At 27.8% G+C, this 15,559-nt stretch overlaps 1 protein-coding gene across 1 annotated transcript in view; it reads right to left on the bottom strand.

Annotated features, from left to right (window-relative positions):
* LOC126902723 (uncharacterized protein C05D11.1-like) overlaps window positions 1-15,444 on the bottom strand; it is a 17,598-nt gene extending 2,154 nt beyond the window's left edge. The window contains exons 1-15 of the mRNA XM_050680294.1: window positions 14,698-15,444; window positions 14,496-14,636; window positions 14,330-14,430; window positions 14,047-14,256; window positions 13,846-13,968; window positions 13,627-13,781; window positions 11,596-11,695; window positions 11,256-11,531; window positions 10,932-11,186; window positions 10,527-10,700; window positions 10,210-10,446; window positions 9,695-9,875; window positions 6,548-6,800; window positions 6,291-6,477; window positions 3,427-3,570 (exon numbers count right to left, since the gene is read on the bottom strand). Of these exons, the coding sequence (XP_050536251.1) occupies window positions 3,427-3,570; window positions 6,291-6,477; window positions 6,548-6,800; window positions 9,695-9,875; window positions 10,210-10,446; window positions 10,527-10,700; window positions 10,932-11,186; window positions 11,256-11,531; window positions 11,596-11,695; window positions 13,627-13,781; window positions 13,846-13,968; window positions 14,047-14,256; window positions 14,330-14,430; window positions 14,496-14,636; window positions 14,698-14,935 (2,775 nt within the window). The 5' untranslated portion in view covers window positions 14,936-15,444. The remainder of the gene's footprint in view (window positions 1-3,426; window positions 3,571-6,290; window positions 6,478-6,547; window positions 6,801-9,694; window positions 9,876-10,209; window positions 10,447-10,526; window positions 10,701-10,931; window positions 11,187-11,255; window positions 11,532-11,595; window positions 11,696-13,626; window positions 13,782-13,845; window positions 13,969-14,046; window positions 14,257-14,329; window positions 14,431-14,495; window positions 14,637-14,697) is intronic.
* Window positions 15,445-15,559: the final 115 nt, after the last annotated feature.

Raw genomic sequence — 15,559 nt, forward strand, 5'->3', positions numbered from 1 at the left:
GTGAGGCGGGGGGGTTCTAGAATCCCCTAAAATACCCTACTTGTACATTTTTAATAAATTTTATAACTCAAGATCCAGCAAACCGATTTTGATAAAAATTTCAGGGCATATTAAGGTTGATATGTAGATTGTTTCTGTGAAGTCAGTACGCTGTGCAATAAGTGGTTCTGGAGTTATGGTCTCTTAAGTGCACACCCGGCGACATGGCCAAAAACAACAATTTCGTTATCGCATTGCGCAGTAAACATTAGGCTCAATCTGCAGATCGGTTTTCGAAGCAATTATTGAAAATCGGAAATGGCAAAGTTCGAATCGATAACACAAACGGTTTAATTAGTTTGACGAACAATTTTTGTACAATTCTCCAATCAAAAGAAGAATTTATTGAATGAGTGTTCCAGAATATTGTCCAGAATCACAGGAATCACAATTGATTGAGTGAACGCGCAATTCTGGCACCAAAAAATGTGCATGTCAATTCTATCAATTATCTCATCCAAGAAAAATTGCCTGGTGCAGTGACATCATACAAATCTGTTGATAGCGCATTGAATGAAGATGATGCAGTCAACTATCCAGTTGAATTTTTGAATTCGTTGGAACCACCTGGTATGTCGCTGCATTGTTTGAATTTTAAGGTAGGCTCATCAATTATTTTTCTACGGAATTTGAATACACCAAAATTGTGCAACGGCACAAGATTAACTGTAAAAAAATTGATGCCAAATTGAATTGAAGCTACAATATTGACTGGCAAAGCGAAGGGGGAAGTTGTACTCATCCCACGTATTCTTCTGATACTAACAGACATGCCAATTGAATTCAAACGATTGCAATTCTCCGTGCGCCTATCATTCGCCATGTCCATCAATAAGGCACAAGGACAAACGTTTCATGTATGCGGTTTGAATTTGGAGGAGCTGTGTTTTTCGCACGGGCAACTATACCTGGTCTGTTCAAGAATTGGCACTCCAAATCGTGTATGCCCCAAATAGACAAACAAAGAATATTGTTTACCCAAATGTGTTGGATTGATAATAAAGAATTTGAAAAAAAAATGATTTTCTAGGAAAAATTATATGATTTTTATTGTATTTTTATTTTGGTGCTGCGAAGCGCACAGGGGTCGGCTATTAATTATTATAAAACTAACTCTAACTGTGCAACCTACGTGCTATTATTTTCGTTTGAAAATTCACGTCGTTTATTTAAGAAATGTTGCTAGGAGACGGAAAAAAGAAAGAAGGTCAATAATAAACATCTCATTTAAGAATTTCATTTAGAGAGAGCAATAACTACACACGTGCGAAGCCGGGTTATTCAGCTAGTAATAATATACAAAATAACGATCAGAATGAGAAAAAATCTAACTATAATAAATATATTTAGAGTAATGAGAATAGGCCAATTAAGGAGTCATCCATAAATTACATCACACGGATCTTTGAACTTTTAAACCTTTCCCCTGTCCTTGACACAGGTTGTTACATTTTTAGAACCCCTATCCCCTGATGTGACGTCATACATTTTTCAAACTTATTAACTTCATCTTGTACGATTTGTTTTTTTTTGTCAGCATAGGCTGCATTGTAGACATCAAAAAGGTAAAGACTACCTAGATCAATCTTATTGTTCATTTTAAAATTATTTAATAAATTAAAAACATAAAAATAGTCTAACGGAGAAAACTATGACTGTCACTCAGCTAACGTATACTATTAGCGAGGCGTAACAATCGTGTGTATGCTGATACGGTTCAGCTGCGATCTTATGTACGGGTTTTGGGCGACCGGCAGCATCGCCTATACAGTAAAATATTAGTATATTACTATATTGGGTGATTTATTTTTAGAATTAACTACGTGTACACTCGTCGTTATCGGTTGCTATAATAGTATAATTGCTATTATTATTTTTATTTCTATTTTCTACTGTGACCTTTAAAATAATAATATGCGTACTGTGTTTTATTTTATTATATTTAATTTGATAATTTTTTATACCTATAACTAGCAGTATTATATTTAAAGTCGCACCTCTATCACCAGCACCCACGAGCCACCACTGCGTGAGAGATAATCTCATAGCGAGAGTGCTTAATTATTTATAAATATAGATCAAGTTCGAACATTTTTTATTTACATATAAATTTTTTTGTTTTAGTATTTTAAATTTTAACATGTGACGTCACAAAACTTTTGACTCCCTGCCCCTGGTCATAATATGTCACATTACGGTGATACCCTCCCTCCATTAACGTATGACGTAATTTATGGATGGCTCCTAATAGAAATGTGAATATAATAACAATAGATGAGGCTACTGAGGAAGGTGGCCCTAAACCAAGTACAAGCAGTTCATTTGTAATTATAGAGAATGACAGTAAAAAAAAACTAAGTTCGAGGGTTCTAGATAAAGACAATAATCTAGAAAATAAAACCCTTAATATCATGTGTAAAAAAATTATATCCTTTTTTTAATTTATCTAAGGGTAAAGAACTAACAAATGAAAAGAATTTTCAGGATAATTATAATGTAATCGTTGATAGAGATTGCCCTTACGACAACACAAATATTCAAACTATAATTGCTAAATGTTTAATTGATTCTGGCAGTGAAGTAACATGTATGTCGGGTATATTACATAAATAATTAATTATAAAACAATATATTCTCACACTTCCAGTTACTATTATAAATGTGTACAATGCAATTGGTATAAAATTGAGTAAAATTTAAAATAAAATTTTTGTACTCTTACTATTAATAATATAGATTTCCAAACTATATATTTAATAGTTGAAAATGTAAACGAAGAAATTATTTTAGGTGTGGATTTTAATAAATATAACTGATTTACAGCGATGTGAATTTAATAATCTGATTAGTAGTTAGGAAATGATTTTTCGTAAACAACCAGGTCTAATAAAAGATTATATACGTAAAATACGACTGAAAGAGTGTTCACCTATTAACCATAAACCTTATCCTATTCCGGAATCAAAGTTAAACACAGTAAAATATACAATTTATGAAATGTTATCATGGAGAATAATAGAACGATCAAATTTTCCATGATCTAACTCTATTATATTAGTAATTAAAAAAGATAGAAGTGTAAGAATTTCTTTAGATGCACATAAATTAAACTCGGTTTAATAACCGAGTTTAATTCGCGATCCGGAATAATTTCCGGATCGCGAATGTCCGATCCCAGTGGAACAAATGCTTTCTAAATTAAAAAAAAGTACGTTATATAAGCACTTTGGATCTACGTTTAAGCTATTAGCAAATACCTGTAAATAAATATAATATAAGATGGAAATTATAATGGAACAGCAGACGCGAGAGTTAAATCAATTTATATAGCAGTCAAATAATAAAATAAATTACTGCACATTAAATTTACTAATTAACTAAGCTTACTATTATTGATTTAGTAGCTTGATAAGCAGCTAGTACATTTACAGAACGGTAAAAACTTAAAGAAATTTTTCCTTCATCTAGATTTAGAGAAAAATCATAGTGATATACATATCCGGATCCTCGAACTTTCTTCCACATAGGTCCCTATTTAAAATAAAAAGTACATTAATTAAATGAGTATCCAATACAAGTTTTGGAAGTATAATACAATTAATTTTTACTTAAAAATTATTCTACTTTACAATATAAATAAGATATTGAAAAACAATTTTTTTTTTAGTTGCATTTATCAGCTACTAATTATTAGCTGTATAATTATTATAATTATTTTTTAAACAACATTAATAATTCTTTTTGTATATTAAAAATCTAATAATGATAGTTAATTTTGAAATGAAAATTAAGACGTATAATTTAATGGTACTTCTTTGTGATATACCAGACATGATGAAACCACCCAAATTTGTGTCTATATATATGTGTATACTATAGATGAAGAGGAACTTATAATTATATCATCTGATAAATAAGTATACTTTGCGTAGAATATGAAGTAAATGGACCGGCTACTTGGTATTCACTAAGCCTTTCTGTTTCCCTAATCTTACGCTTTTTAGATCTCTCTTCTTTTTTTTGTAATTTTTGGTCGATGCCATCTAGACAACCAATTTGACCAGGAAGTCTTTGGTTCATTAAAAATGGTTTATCAGTAACTACCTTAATCAAATTTAAAGCATCGGCGTGAGCGATATCAAACAAATTATCAAAATTATTAATAATAATATGCTTTTGCTCTAAACGTTTCTCCAATTTTGCGAGAATTCTTTTGTAAAATGCGCAACTGGTAATAAAAATTAACTAACTTATTTACACAGTGGTAAAATGAACGAGTAGGAATTCGAGCTTTTTCACAAAAAATATTACACTTGCGAATATTCAATGCTGCACTTGCACTTATAGTAAGATTAACAATTCTTGGGTTATAATAAAAAAAACTTTTAGAACTTGTCCAATGAATGCAAGTTTTGAACCTAAAATTTGAGCAGTCAAAGACCCATTAAAAATATTTTATTGTCATTTCGTAATACTACGGACATTTTTACGTACATTAAAAGAAAAACACAATAGGAAGCAGTTCAACTTAATACGCGATGTGAGCGACTAAAGTGGTATAAGTATGAGTTCACTATACCTATTGCTGCGATTTGTAATACATTTACGATTTCCAGAGTTATTTATAATATAAAAATAATAACAATACATTAATACAGTCATAACATAGTATTATCGCTGTACTTGCACGATAAGTGTTATAATGTATCAGATGATAACTAACAGAATCTAGCAATAAAATTCATATATTTAGTAAAAATCGTAATATGATCGAGCAATTTCAACTATAGCAATAAAACGATCGGTTCAATGAAATTTGTACTTATTACTTTTATTTCGTAAAATTTAATTTTAAACAATTTTTTCATGAAATATTACGTTGTATCACTATGGTTCGTGATATATGATGAAATATTTGTAAATATGCCAATTTCGGCCATTTTACGAAATATTATGCATTTTGACATTTTTATAGAAAACAAATGGATTTAAAAGAAAAACAGTAAGAACTTAATTTATACAAAACAATTAGATCTACAATTTAATTTCAATACTTTATTTGCGAGAGCTCTAATTTACGAGTTAATTGCTGAAAACTAAAACAGTACCCCTTTTGGCCGATTTTCAACCACTAGTCGGCACGGGTTAAAATTATCTGATCGGCTCGAAATTTTTTGTAGCCACTTTTTATATGTATACACACAAATTTGGGTGGTGAGCCTGAAGAATTTCCAAAATTTTCAAAATAAGGGACACCTTAATATATATATTTATGTATAAAATATAAAAGGAAATGTTGTTATTTAAAAAAAAAAGTGTGTCGAATGAAAGACGGATATAAATGTTATTTCTCAAAATAAATTACATTGATCCATACATTTTAAGTTAAAAAATTTAATGTAAAATATAAAATCGAGAATTTTACCCCAAAATAGCATACGGTAGCCATTTTCACCATGAAGACAAAATAAAGTCCGACATTCTTTTTTTTCCATAATAAAGTATATTACATAAGCTTTACTTTAAGATATACATAAAAGTGTCAATATTTCTGAACACTTTAAAAAGTTAAGTTGAAAAAGTAAATTTTTTGTGAAAAAGTTGTACTTTTTAATACACCCTGTGGGCAGGTAAAGGGTCAAATGTATAAAAAAAAATATATCATATGATAAGTAAAGAAATTATGCATCTATAAAAAAAATTATACTGATTTGTTCATTTTTGAAAAAATTATGGCGTTTTAAGTAAAAAAATTTAAAAAATGTCGAAAATCAACAATTTTTAAATTTTTTAATCTTTTAGAGATTTCCCCCATTTACGGGGAACGAGAGAAATTTTTTAATTTTTGAGGGTAATGTCTTCGACTAGATACGATTTGTGATCTTTTGGCGTATCATTGAAAGAATTCAGTTCGGTGAGAGCTGAGAAAAAGTGGTAACAGACACAGAAAATAAAATAATAAACACATCACAGTAAAATTAATACCTTCTCAGTTTTGCATTAACGCTAAAATATAAAATATGAGCACAAAACATTAATTATAAATAATTCACTTTTTAATTTCCAGTACTCGGAATGTTTAAAATGTACTCATCTATTAAATATATCAAATTACCTATAAGCTTATTGCCACAAAATAAAAATAATCTCTTAAAACATTTTGATTGAAAAAATAAATATTGGATTACTTTTTTCTCAATTTAAAAAAAATATTTAATATAATATACATTTTAATCAAAATGATAACATACTTCTAACTGACTAAAGTATGACAAAAATACATAAATAGCAGCTACGTCTGGATGGTTATAATCGTTTATACAATCAGAAACTTGTTTGAAATAACTTGACTCAATAGAACCCATTCCTACAATACAAGCTCGAATTCCAAATTGGTTTAGAGGTAACACAGATTCAAAGTCAAACTGTGTTTTAAATCTATAAATTTTAATTACAATTAAATGTAATATTAAGTACAATTTTAATACTATAACCAAATTTTTATTACGGATGTATTAATGCCTTTGAATTATCTGGAATAATTTTTTGTAATGCAACAGAAGCTTCAGGAATAATATTACATAATTTATCCAAATTGCCAGATATGTGTAATTTAATGTTATTTGTATTAGCTAAAAATAATTTTAATTTATTCAAATCTTCATTTACAACTTTCCAACCTTCTTCAGTTTCGATTGTTTTTTGCAAACTAGTTAAAAAATTATATTGTCTTAAAATACTGCATGCGTAATTATTGTTATCTGTTAAAAAAAATTGAAATTAGCTTAATATTTACAAGTAAATTAAAAAATAAATCAAGAATAAAGTAAATATTATAAGTTGATGACTACATAGACATTTGCAAGTCCTTCATTATTAACAGGCAAGCCTCTTCCACTAAATAATTTGATATCAACTAGCTAAATCCCAAATTATAAAATAGAAAAATACATAATAATAAATTATTGAGATTATATCTACTTTGATAATATTTGTGTTGTTTCCGATGTATTTAAAATCAGACAATGTCAGAACTCAGATAAATAAGATTATAAAATTTCAGAACATTTTTTTTAAACTTTTAGTATATTGAAATATTGAGTTGTGTGGTACTCTTAATAATTAAACACAAGACCAAAATTAATCTCCAGATGATAAAAATCGTAATATAAATTTCAACTTAGTTTACATAGAAATTCATTTCTTAAAACGGTATCTTGTGTTTTTAATCAAATATTCCACTGAATTCATCAATTCTTCAACTTATTATCAGACACTTTTAAAATATTTCTGTAATTTTCTGAATTTTCCTATACGTTGACCCACTGCCTAACCTTAATATCATTATTAGAAATCTGTCTAAGAATTTCTTATACATTACTTTAAAATTTTTTAGTTAAATTTTTTACTGGAAATTTTACATATAACGGGTGACAAGGTTATTGGTAAATAAAAACTAAAATTGACAACCAAGAAGCTAGAGTTTAGTAGCGTATGTGACCGGTTTTCCCTGCTTTCCAGCTACTATGTGGCTGGAAAGTAATGTAAAAGCTAAATGTAGAAGTACATTAAGAATAACTGGCAGTGTGACATTACAGTTAGCCACTGAATTCTGGAGTTCTTATAAGCCATTTATACGAGATTAATTGACTCATACTTTACACATTTCTACTATGCAGTGGTTTAATGGATGATTCGAGGGGGGGTTTCGTGTATCATGTTTTCCGTCAATTCAAACCTCAGCTTTGATTAATAAAAGAAATATTTATTTTCGATTGGTAAAAACGACATGAGCAACCTGTATATTTAGGATTAAAACAGATTCTTTTGACATTAGCTATTCCATTTCTCTTAAAATAATAATTTTTAGTAAATTTTGTTTTTGGCTTTATTAGTTTAATAATATTCATTTATCTGTTATAAAATAATCTTATGTTCATTTCTTATGGCTTATATGGCTTTAAATTTTACTTTTTAAAATGGTGACATACATATTTAACTAACTTATAAAATAAAACGGTAGCACAGTGGGGTAGCGGCGCAGTATGGACGTGGCATAGTTGGATCAAGTATAAATAATATTTGACAGAGATCAAAATCACTATCATAAGAAACGTTCGATGCTAATCTGTAGATAGTGTTTAATTTTAAAAAATTGGTGGATTATTCTAAAAGCAAAATGAACTCTTATTTCTTTAATTATTTTTTGATTAGTAGTCCTTAGATTTAAAAGTACAATTTATGAATAAATATTTATTATAGCAATTAAATAGAGTATGAAATTGATATTTAATCATTTAATATCGTATTTTTATGGAGAAATTACAATAAAATTATTAAATAGATATTATTTTTATGGCATAAATGTATAAAAGTTGAAGGGTTTTATATAAAACTTTTCATAAAATAATTTTTTGTTAATTACGAATAAATGGATACAAGGAATTTTCATCAGAATTAAAAATATACTTTTCTAAGCTCATTTTTGTGCCTATTTCAAATGCGCAATTAAAATTTCGTATATTAACTAAAAAATAACAAAATCTTTCTAATTAATACAAATATTTATGTTTGATTATAATGTTACGTATGAATAATCAATTAATATATTTTAATTAAAAAAATAAATAACAAGCAGAATGTACTATGTGTAGTATATCAATATGAATAATTATTTTAAAACCAAGAGTGCATAGATATTCATATTAAGACTTATACTTAAATAATTTATTGCAATAAAAATGCAAAAAAACGTTTTTATCGAAATTAAAATTTTTCTTATAAATTTACTGTTAATAGTAATTATATAAATTTGTGATCACATATCAATCTAAAAAATAGAATATTTTATTCCACATAAAATTATATAAAATAAAATTGAAATACCTAATTTTTCTATGTAAAAAAAATTATTTTTTTATTAATTTTTGAAAAAGTTATGGTAGTTTTAAGAAAAAAAGTAAAAAATATGTCAAAAATTACAGATTTTTAAAATTTTAATATTTTTGTGATTTCCCCCATTTACGGGTGAACAAAGGAAATTTTTTTCAATTTTTAAGGGCAATGTATTCAACTAGATATGATTTGTGATTTTTTGACGTATCAGTGAGAGCTGAGAAAAAGCGGCAACAATTATAGAAAAAAAACACATCTAGTTGAATTAATACTTTCTCAGCTTCGCATCAAAGCTAAAAATGATTTCATTAAGAAAATAACTGCTGATAACAACTTTTGGACCAGTATTTCATAGATAATTAATAATTTATACTAATGATTGAAGGTGAGGGGTGGTATCAGCTATTTTTATAATACGAAATTTCTTAGCTCCAATCCTCTTTGCGACTAGATATAAAAACATTAATAACTTTTGAAATACTGGTCCAAAATTTATTATTGACCAGTCATTTCCTTAATTACACGATTTTCTATTGTATACATTTAAAAAATAAATTTGTCAATCCCATAAGACATGAGGGACGAATGTAAAAAATATTTTATAACAGATAAATGAAATTACATATATAACTACCAAAGTAAAACAAAATAGGTTATTATCTTAAGAAAAATCGAATGGCTAGCATTAAAAGAATTACTTTGGTATGTATTGTAAATACTTCATGCTTGTTGTATTTTTATAATCTATTTTAATAGTTACCCTGTTTGTAAGTCATATTTATTAAAATTTGATCTAACATATAGTTTCCATCTCTACGATAGCTAGAAACTTCATTTATAATTTTTGACAAATTAATAGAAAACTTTTCTTTAGTAATGACTGTATTATGAAGAAAATCATGAAGCCATTTGATATTTTTATGATATTTTTCTGGTTCGACCTATTATATTAAACAAATTAATAGAAATGTAAAGCTTCAAATAATAATTATATAAATTTTGTATTTAAAAATAAATCATTAGTTGATTAAATAATATATTCAATATCATAACAATTTTTCAATTATCTTATGTAAAACAAAAAACATATTTAAAAATCAGAAATTTGATTAAAATAAAATATTTCTGAAATCTTATTAAATGAAGCATTTATTTTATTATACTAAGTATAATAAAATAAAACCATAAAATATATTATAATAAATAAATTGAAAATTAATACTTTTTTTTTTTAATAAAAATTGTATACGTATAATCTATGGGATTAAAACATACAGTAATCGTAAAAAGTACAACAGAGGAAATAGTTCCACAAGAAAACGAAGATGTTGATCCAATCCCAACTGATGCACTCCATGAAACTGCATCTTTTTCTAATTCCGCAATGACATCAGCATAATCTAATTTTTCACCATTTCGTATTACAGTACATTCCGTTATCAAATCAAGATAAATGGGTAAGTATTTTCTAAGATTCAATTCCAAATCTTTAGTGTTAATAAATACTTTCATCTGAATAGAATTATTATACAAAATTATAATTAGTAAGTTTTACAAGTTCTCATAAATTATTCATATTTTTTTTTACTTACATAAACAAAATTACTTTTAACATTGTCAATTTCAACAAACAATGGAACTTCAGAAGTTTTGAATAAATTGTGTTGATTTATTGAATTTGATGAAAAAGTATCATAAGGCAAAAACTGTATAAGTTCAATATTAAGAATTGTTACTGAAGTCAATATTTCACTGGATGCATTTTTCTGAAATGTACGATCCCGTAAATTAATTGAGATCCTTCTTATATCCAAAAACCGATGTAATAAATATCAGGAAATCAAAATAAATCTAACTGATTCAAATAATCATTTTTTGTGCACAAACATTATTTTTTGAAAGTTTAAGCTTACAATGATTTAATACTCCTAAATAAGACTATTAAATCAATAATAACTATTATCATAAAAATAAATATTTAATTATATTTATATTACTTCACATTCGGTTTTAGCTTTTTGCAGTTCAATAGCTTTTATTTTTAAGCCATCATCCCCTAAATCATTTTTGCGTTTTGATACTCTTTGAATTTCTTCATTAGCTAGCTCGTGTTTTTTTTTTATTGATGGAACACCTCTTACAACTATTTTATGATTGTTTAAAAAATAATCATTTAAAATCTCTTTCCAAAACGAGATATCTTCTCTAAGAAGATTATTCAAAGTGCTAATTCTGTTCAATCTTTCGTTTAACTAAAATTATGCAGGCAGAAGAAATATTATTTTTGTAATAATTCTTTAACATTTTTTAATTTTACTTACATCTGATTGACTCTTTCCATACAAAAAGTCTTTAATTATTAATGTTGATAAAGTGGAACTAGGATTAATTTCTAGACTTTTTAATAGGGATAGCTTATATTTTTCAATAGATATTCTCAGTCTTTCTATGTCCAAATAATCTTCATCACGAATAAGCTTATTAAATATTTCTTTCAACTTTGTTGGAATTTGTTCTCCATCTAAATTTTGAATTGGTACATTTTCAAATTCAAGAACTATACATGGATTCAAATTATCACTAACATAGTAAGATACCTTAAAATAAAAGAGTCACTAATAACAGTTATTTGAACTAAATAAAAATTTGTACTATATTTACCGAGCTACAAAATGGTTCGGATATTTCTACAAATTCCTTTGTTAAAGCACTTATTGGAGTATAGGTTAAATAATATAAAAGTGAATTGCAAGCCATATACCTAAAAAAAAAATGTATACTTTATATTTACTAAAATAGTTTTGTTTTGTTCAAACAGTAATTGGTTTTATTTTTCATATAACCCTTTAATTATAATTGTTTGATTATTTATAATTACAATATTATGATCATTTTTTATTTTATAATTTAGTTAAATACCGTAAGCTCTAGTAGTATGGAAATCAAATGAATGGTACATTAATATTTTAAATCAAAATCATTTTACAATTTTAAAACGCAAACAATTTATCAGATAAAAAAACATTGGAATGAAATACTACTGATTCATAATATTATTCAAGGGCTTATCACGTTACTATTAACCAATAGTATTTGTCAATATACGGCCCTTATAAATAATAATTTCAAATTTTTTTATTTTCAATTAATTTTTGATATTAATTCATAGAACCTAAATTAAATTATAACTACACAGTGAATTTTAAGATAAATTATAGTCAAAAAACATACAATTTTTGGAAACATGATAGTTTGTAGCCTCCATAAGAAGACAAAATACACAAAGGTATCACAAACGATCCGTATCGTAGAATGTCACACAAAACTAACGTCGAATTTATCTTCAGAATGAAACAGAACGCATCATCAGACATTGATAGTCAAAAGCCGCCTTTGCTCGTTGTCAAAGTAGGAGGAAAATATGCAATGACCATCAATTGTTATATTAATACGGTTGATATAGAGCAGGGGTGGGTAACTGGCGGCCCGCGGGCCGCATCCGGCCCGTGAGCCATTTTTATCTGGCCCGCGATACATTTTAAAATTGCAACATACAATTTTAAAGTTTATCTACAAAAGATATTGACATAAGCTTTTGGAAAAAATTACCTATTCTAAAATATCCACTTTTACGAGAGTTCGCATTAAAAATGTTATCCATGTTTGGGACTACTTACATTTGTGAATGTATATTTTCAAACATGAAACGTATTAAATCAAAACATAGAAATCGACTTACAGATGAAACATTGAGTCACCTACTTCGTGTTTCTTCGTCCGAAATAGAAGTCGATTTTGCCGCGTTGTCACTAGAAGCCACCCATGCTCAAAACTCACACTAAACAATCTATTTATATTTAATTAAATTATTTTAATAACCCTTTTTGTATTATTACATTATAAACAAAAAAATGCTAATTAAAATGTATTAATGTATTAAAATGACCTTTTTTTTTTTTTTGCTTCTATGCTCTGGCCCGCTAGATTTTAATTTTTTAAAAATTGGCCCTCTAGTAACTTTGAGTTGCCCATCCCTGATATAGAGAGAGACATGAGTGAACTCCTGCGTAAAGCAAGGCGCGGTACAATATCAAAATTTATAAGTATATTTAGTTAAATTTGATATACAGTGTGATGGTGTCACGTAACCATTATTGTGAGAATTATTTTAATAAAATACAGACAGCACATCCGCTTCCTGAGACTGATGAATTATCAAATAATATTTATTGCCAAATTGGCCATAGGTCTAATTATTATAAAAACCCAAAAGACCTGACCATCGTGGTCAGTCGCTCCAGTGCCTTGTGTCATTCATCAGTCTCAGTACTCGGTTGTCGCTGTCCGGCTTACTGCTTAAAGTAAAGTCTTTGTTTATTCCTTTTTAACCCTATCTACTCTCTTACACAACATTTCAGAGTACTTGTGTCTTGCATTTCGTCTGCACCTCATACCTTGGTGTTACCTTTATTCCCTTCCTATATCAACAGTCTTTCGACACCCACAGCTAACCCGGAGTGTCAGCCGAGCACGGTGACTGCTGTACGACAACACGCACGTGAATACATAGACAGCAGGCACCACATCCTCATCTTCATTGTCGTACACATTACCGTTTCATTCACCACCGTTCCCTTTTATTGTGTTACGACACAGTATAATATCATTCATAATATTAAATAAATTAAATACTTGTATGAATTAATTGACCCAACTGGTGCCCTCCAACCAACAGTAATAGTACCATTTGTCTCTTCATCGCTTGGAAATAGTTCTACATAATTTGAAGATTCTGTTAAAGGATCTACAGGGCTTTGCCAGGGTTTTACATATTCTCCACGGCATCCCTATATTTTTAATATTTAGAAGTAAAAAATCATTAATAATAAAACTAAATATAAAATTCATTACTTTTGATAAAATCTTTTGGATAACTGGTTCTAGACTATTGAAAAAAGAAGAATGGTCTACTTTTCCAGTAATAAAAAGTAACAGATTTTCAGGCCGGTAATATTCATGATGGTATTTACGAATCTATCAAATTAAATTTATTAGAAACACATTATTATTATGTATTATATTATGAACAGATTTAATAATAATCTTTTGTACTTTTTCAATAGTAGTTGATTCTCGTAAATTTTTCATAAGTCCTCCTTGTACTGATTTGTAGCCACATTTACCAGGATATAATTTTTTAATCAACGAATAATATACAACGTTATCTACAGTGTTTTCACGTCCTTGCATTTCACAATAAACAACACCAGCATCTTTACCTTCTGAAGTTATATGATGAACTTCTGTGACAAAACCAGCATCCTAAAATTTAAATGATATTGGTAACAATTTATAAAAAAGTACTTATAAGTATATAAATAAAAAAATTTATTACGGTTAAAGTAGGATATAAGATATGATCAAGATAAATTGGAAGCAATGAAAGAAATCCTTCACTTCCCGCAGTATCGACTGTAAAACAAGTATGATCTACACCTAAGAAATAAAGAATTAAACATGAGAATTTAGACAACATTAGTCATAATTTTTTGATAAATTACTAGTCCAGGCACTAGTTCCTGAAGCAAGACAACGATTTGCCAATAAATCAAGAACTCCTTTGTAAGGATAATCTTCTGATCCAAGAAATATTAAATGTTCTAATGTATGAGGAATACCATCATTATCGTGGGTTTCCGTGGCTAAACATTTAATAAAATAAATCATTTTTATGTCAAAATATAACTTATTAAATTAATTTACCCAAAGTGAAATATCCTTTTACAAGAGGTCCATCAATGTCACCAAATACAATAGTAATTCCAGTTCGTAGGCATTGATACTTATACACTGGTATAACATTTTCATATAATGAATGATTGAGAAGCCTATATTTATCAGCATAATTTTGGTTTATGGTACTATCATTAGCATTAATAATATTGACTACAAACCCAAAAATTAAAATACTTTGTAACATGGCGAATAAGTACTCCATCATGTTTTTATACTTGTATATTTAATATTTGAAATTTATCTTGATTAAATCGTCTGCGAGTTGTGTGTTTTATATCATTTCGATTTTGAAAATGTTTGATCAGCTTTAGTATAATTTCAATAAAATTTTTGGAGGGGTTCATTATATGTAAAGCTAGCCCAATCTCCTTTCCTAATTTTTTTTAATAAATCATATATGTAATTATTTAAAACTTTAAAAAGGTTTAGTCCCTCTAAGTTTCCTCCCAGTTAGGGTCTATATTGATCAGCATTGAATATCAATAAGTCCATCTGGAGAGTTAAACTTCTAGCTATACCAAGATGTTCGATCCATTTTCTATTTGTGTGATAATACCGTGTACATAGTGGTCTCCGACCGGTTTTCATTTTTATCATTTAGTTAGGTTGCGCACGGCGACCTTTACGAATATGTACGGACGGCACGCCGTAGCCGTCACGATAACGAGCGAAAAATAAAGTAAAAGTTATTTACCAAAATAAAAGTTTTAAATATTCGAACTCCTTACAGTCTATTGTTAAAATTGAGTAACCGAATCACAAGTTACCTTGGCTTAAAATGAATTATTAAACATTAAAGAATTTTTATTACAATCTGAATAAATATTAA

Source organism: Daktulosphaira vitifoliae, unplaced genomic scaffold (assembly GCF_025091365.1).
Source record: "Daktulosphaira vitifoliae isolate Bord-2020 unplaced genomic scaffold, ASM2509136v1 Scaffold_3, whole genome shotgun sequence".
Lineage (NCBI taxonomy): Eukaryota > Metazoa > Arthropoda > Insecta > Hemiptera > Phylloxeridae > Daktulosphaira > Daktulosphaira vitifoliae.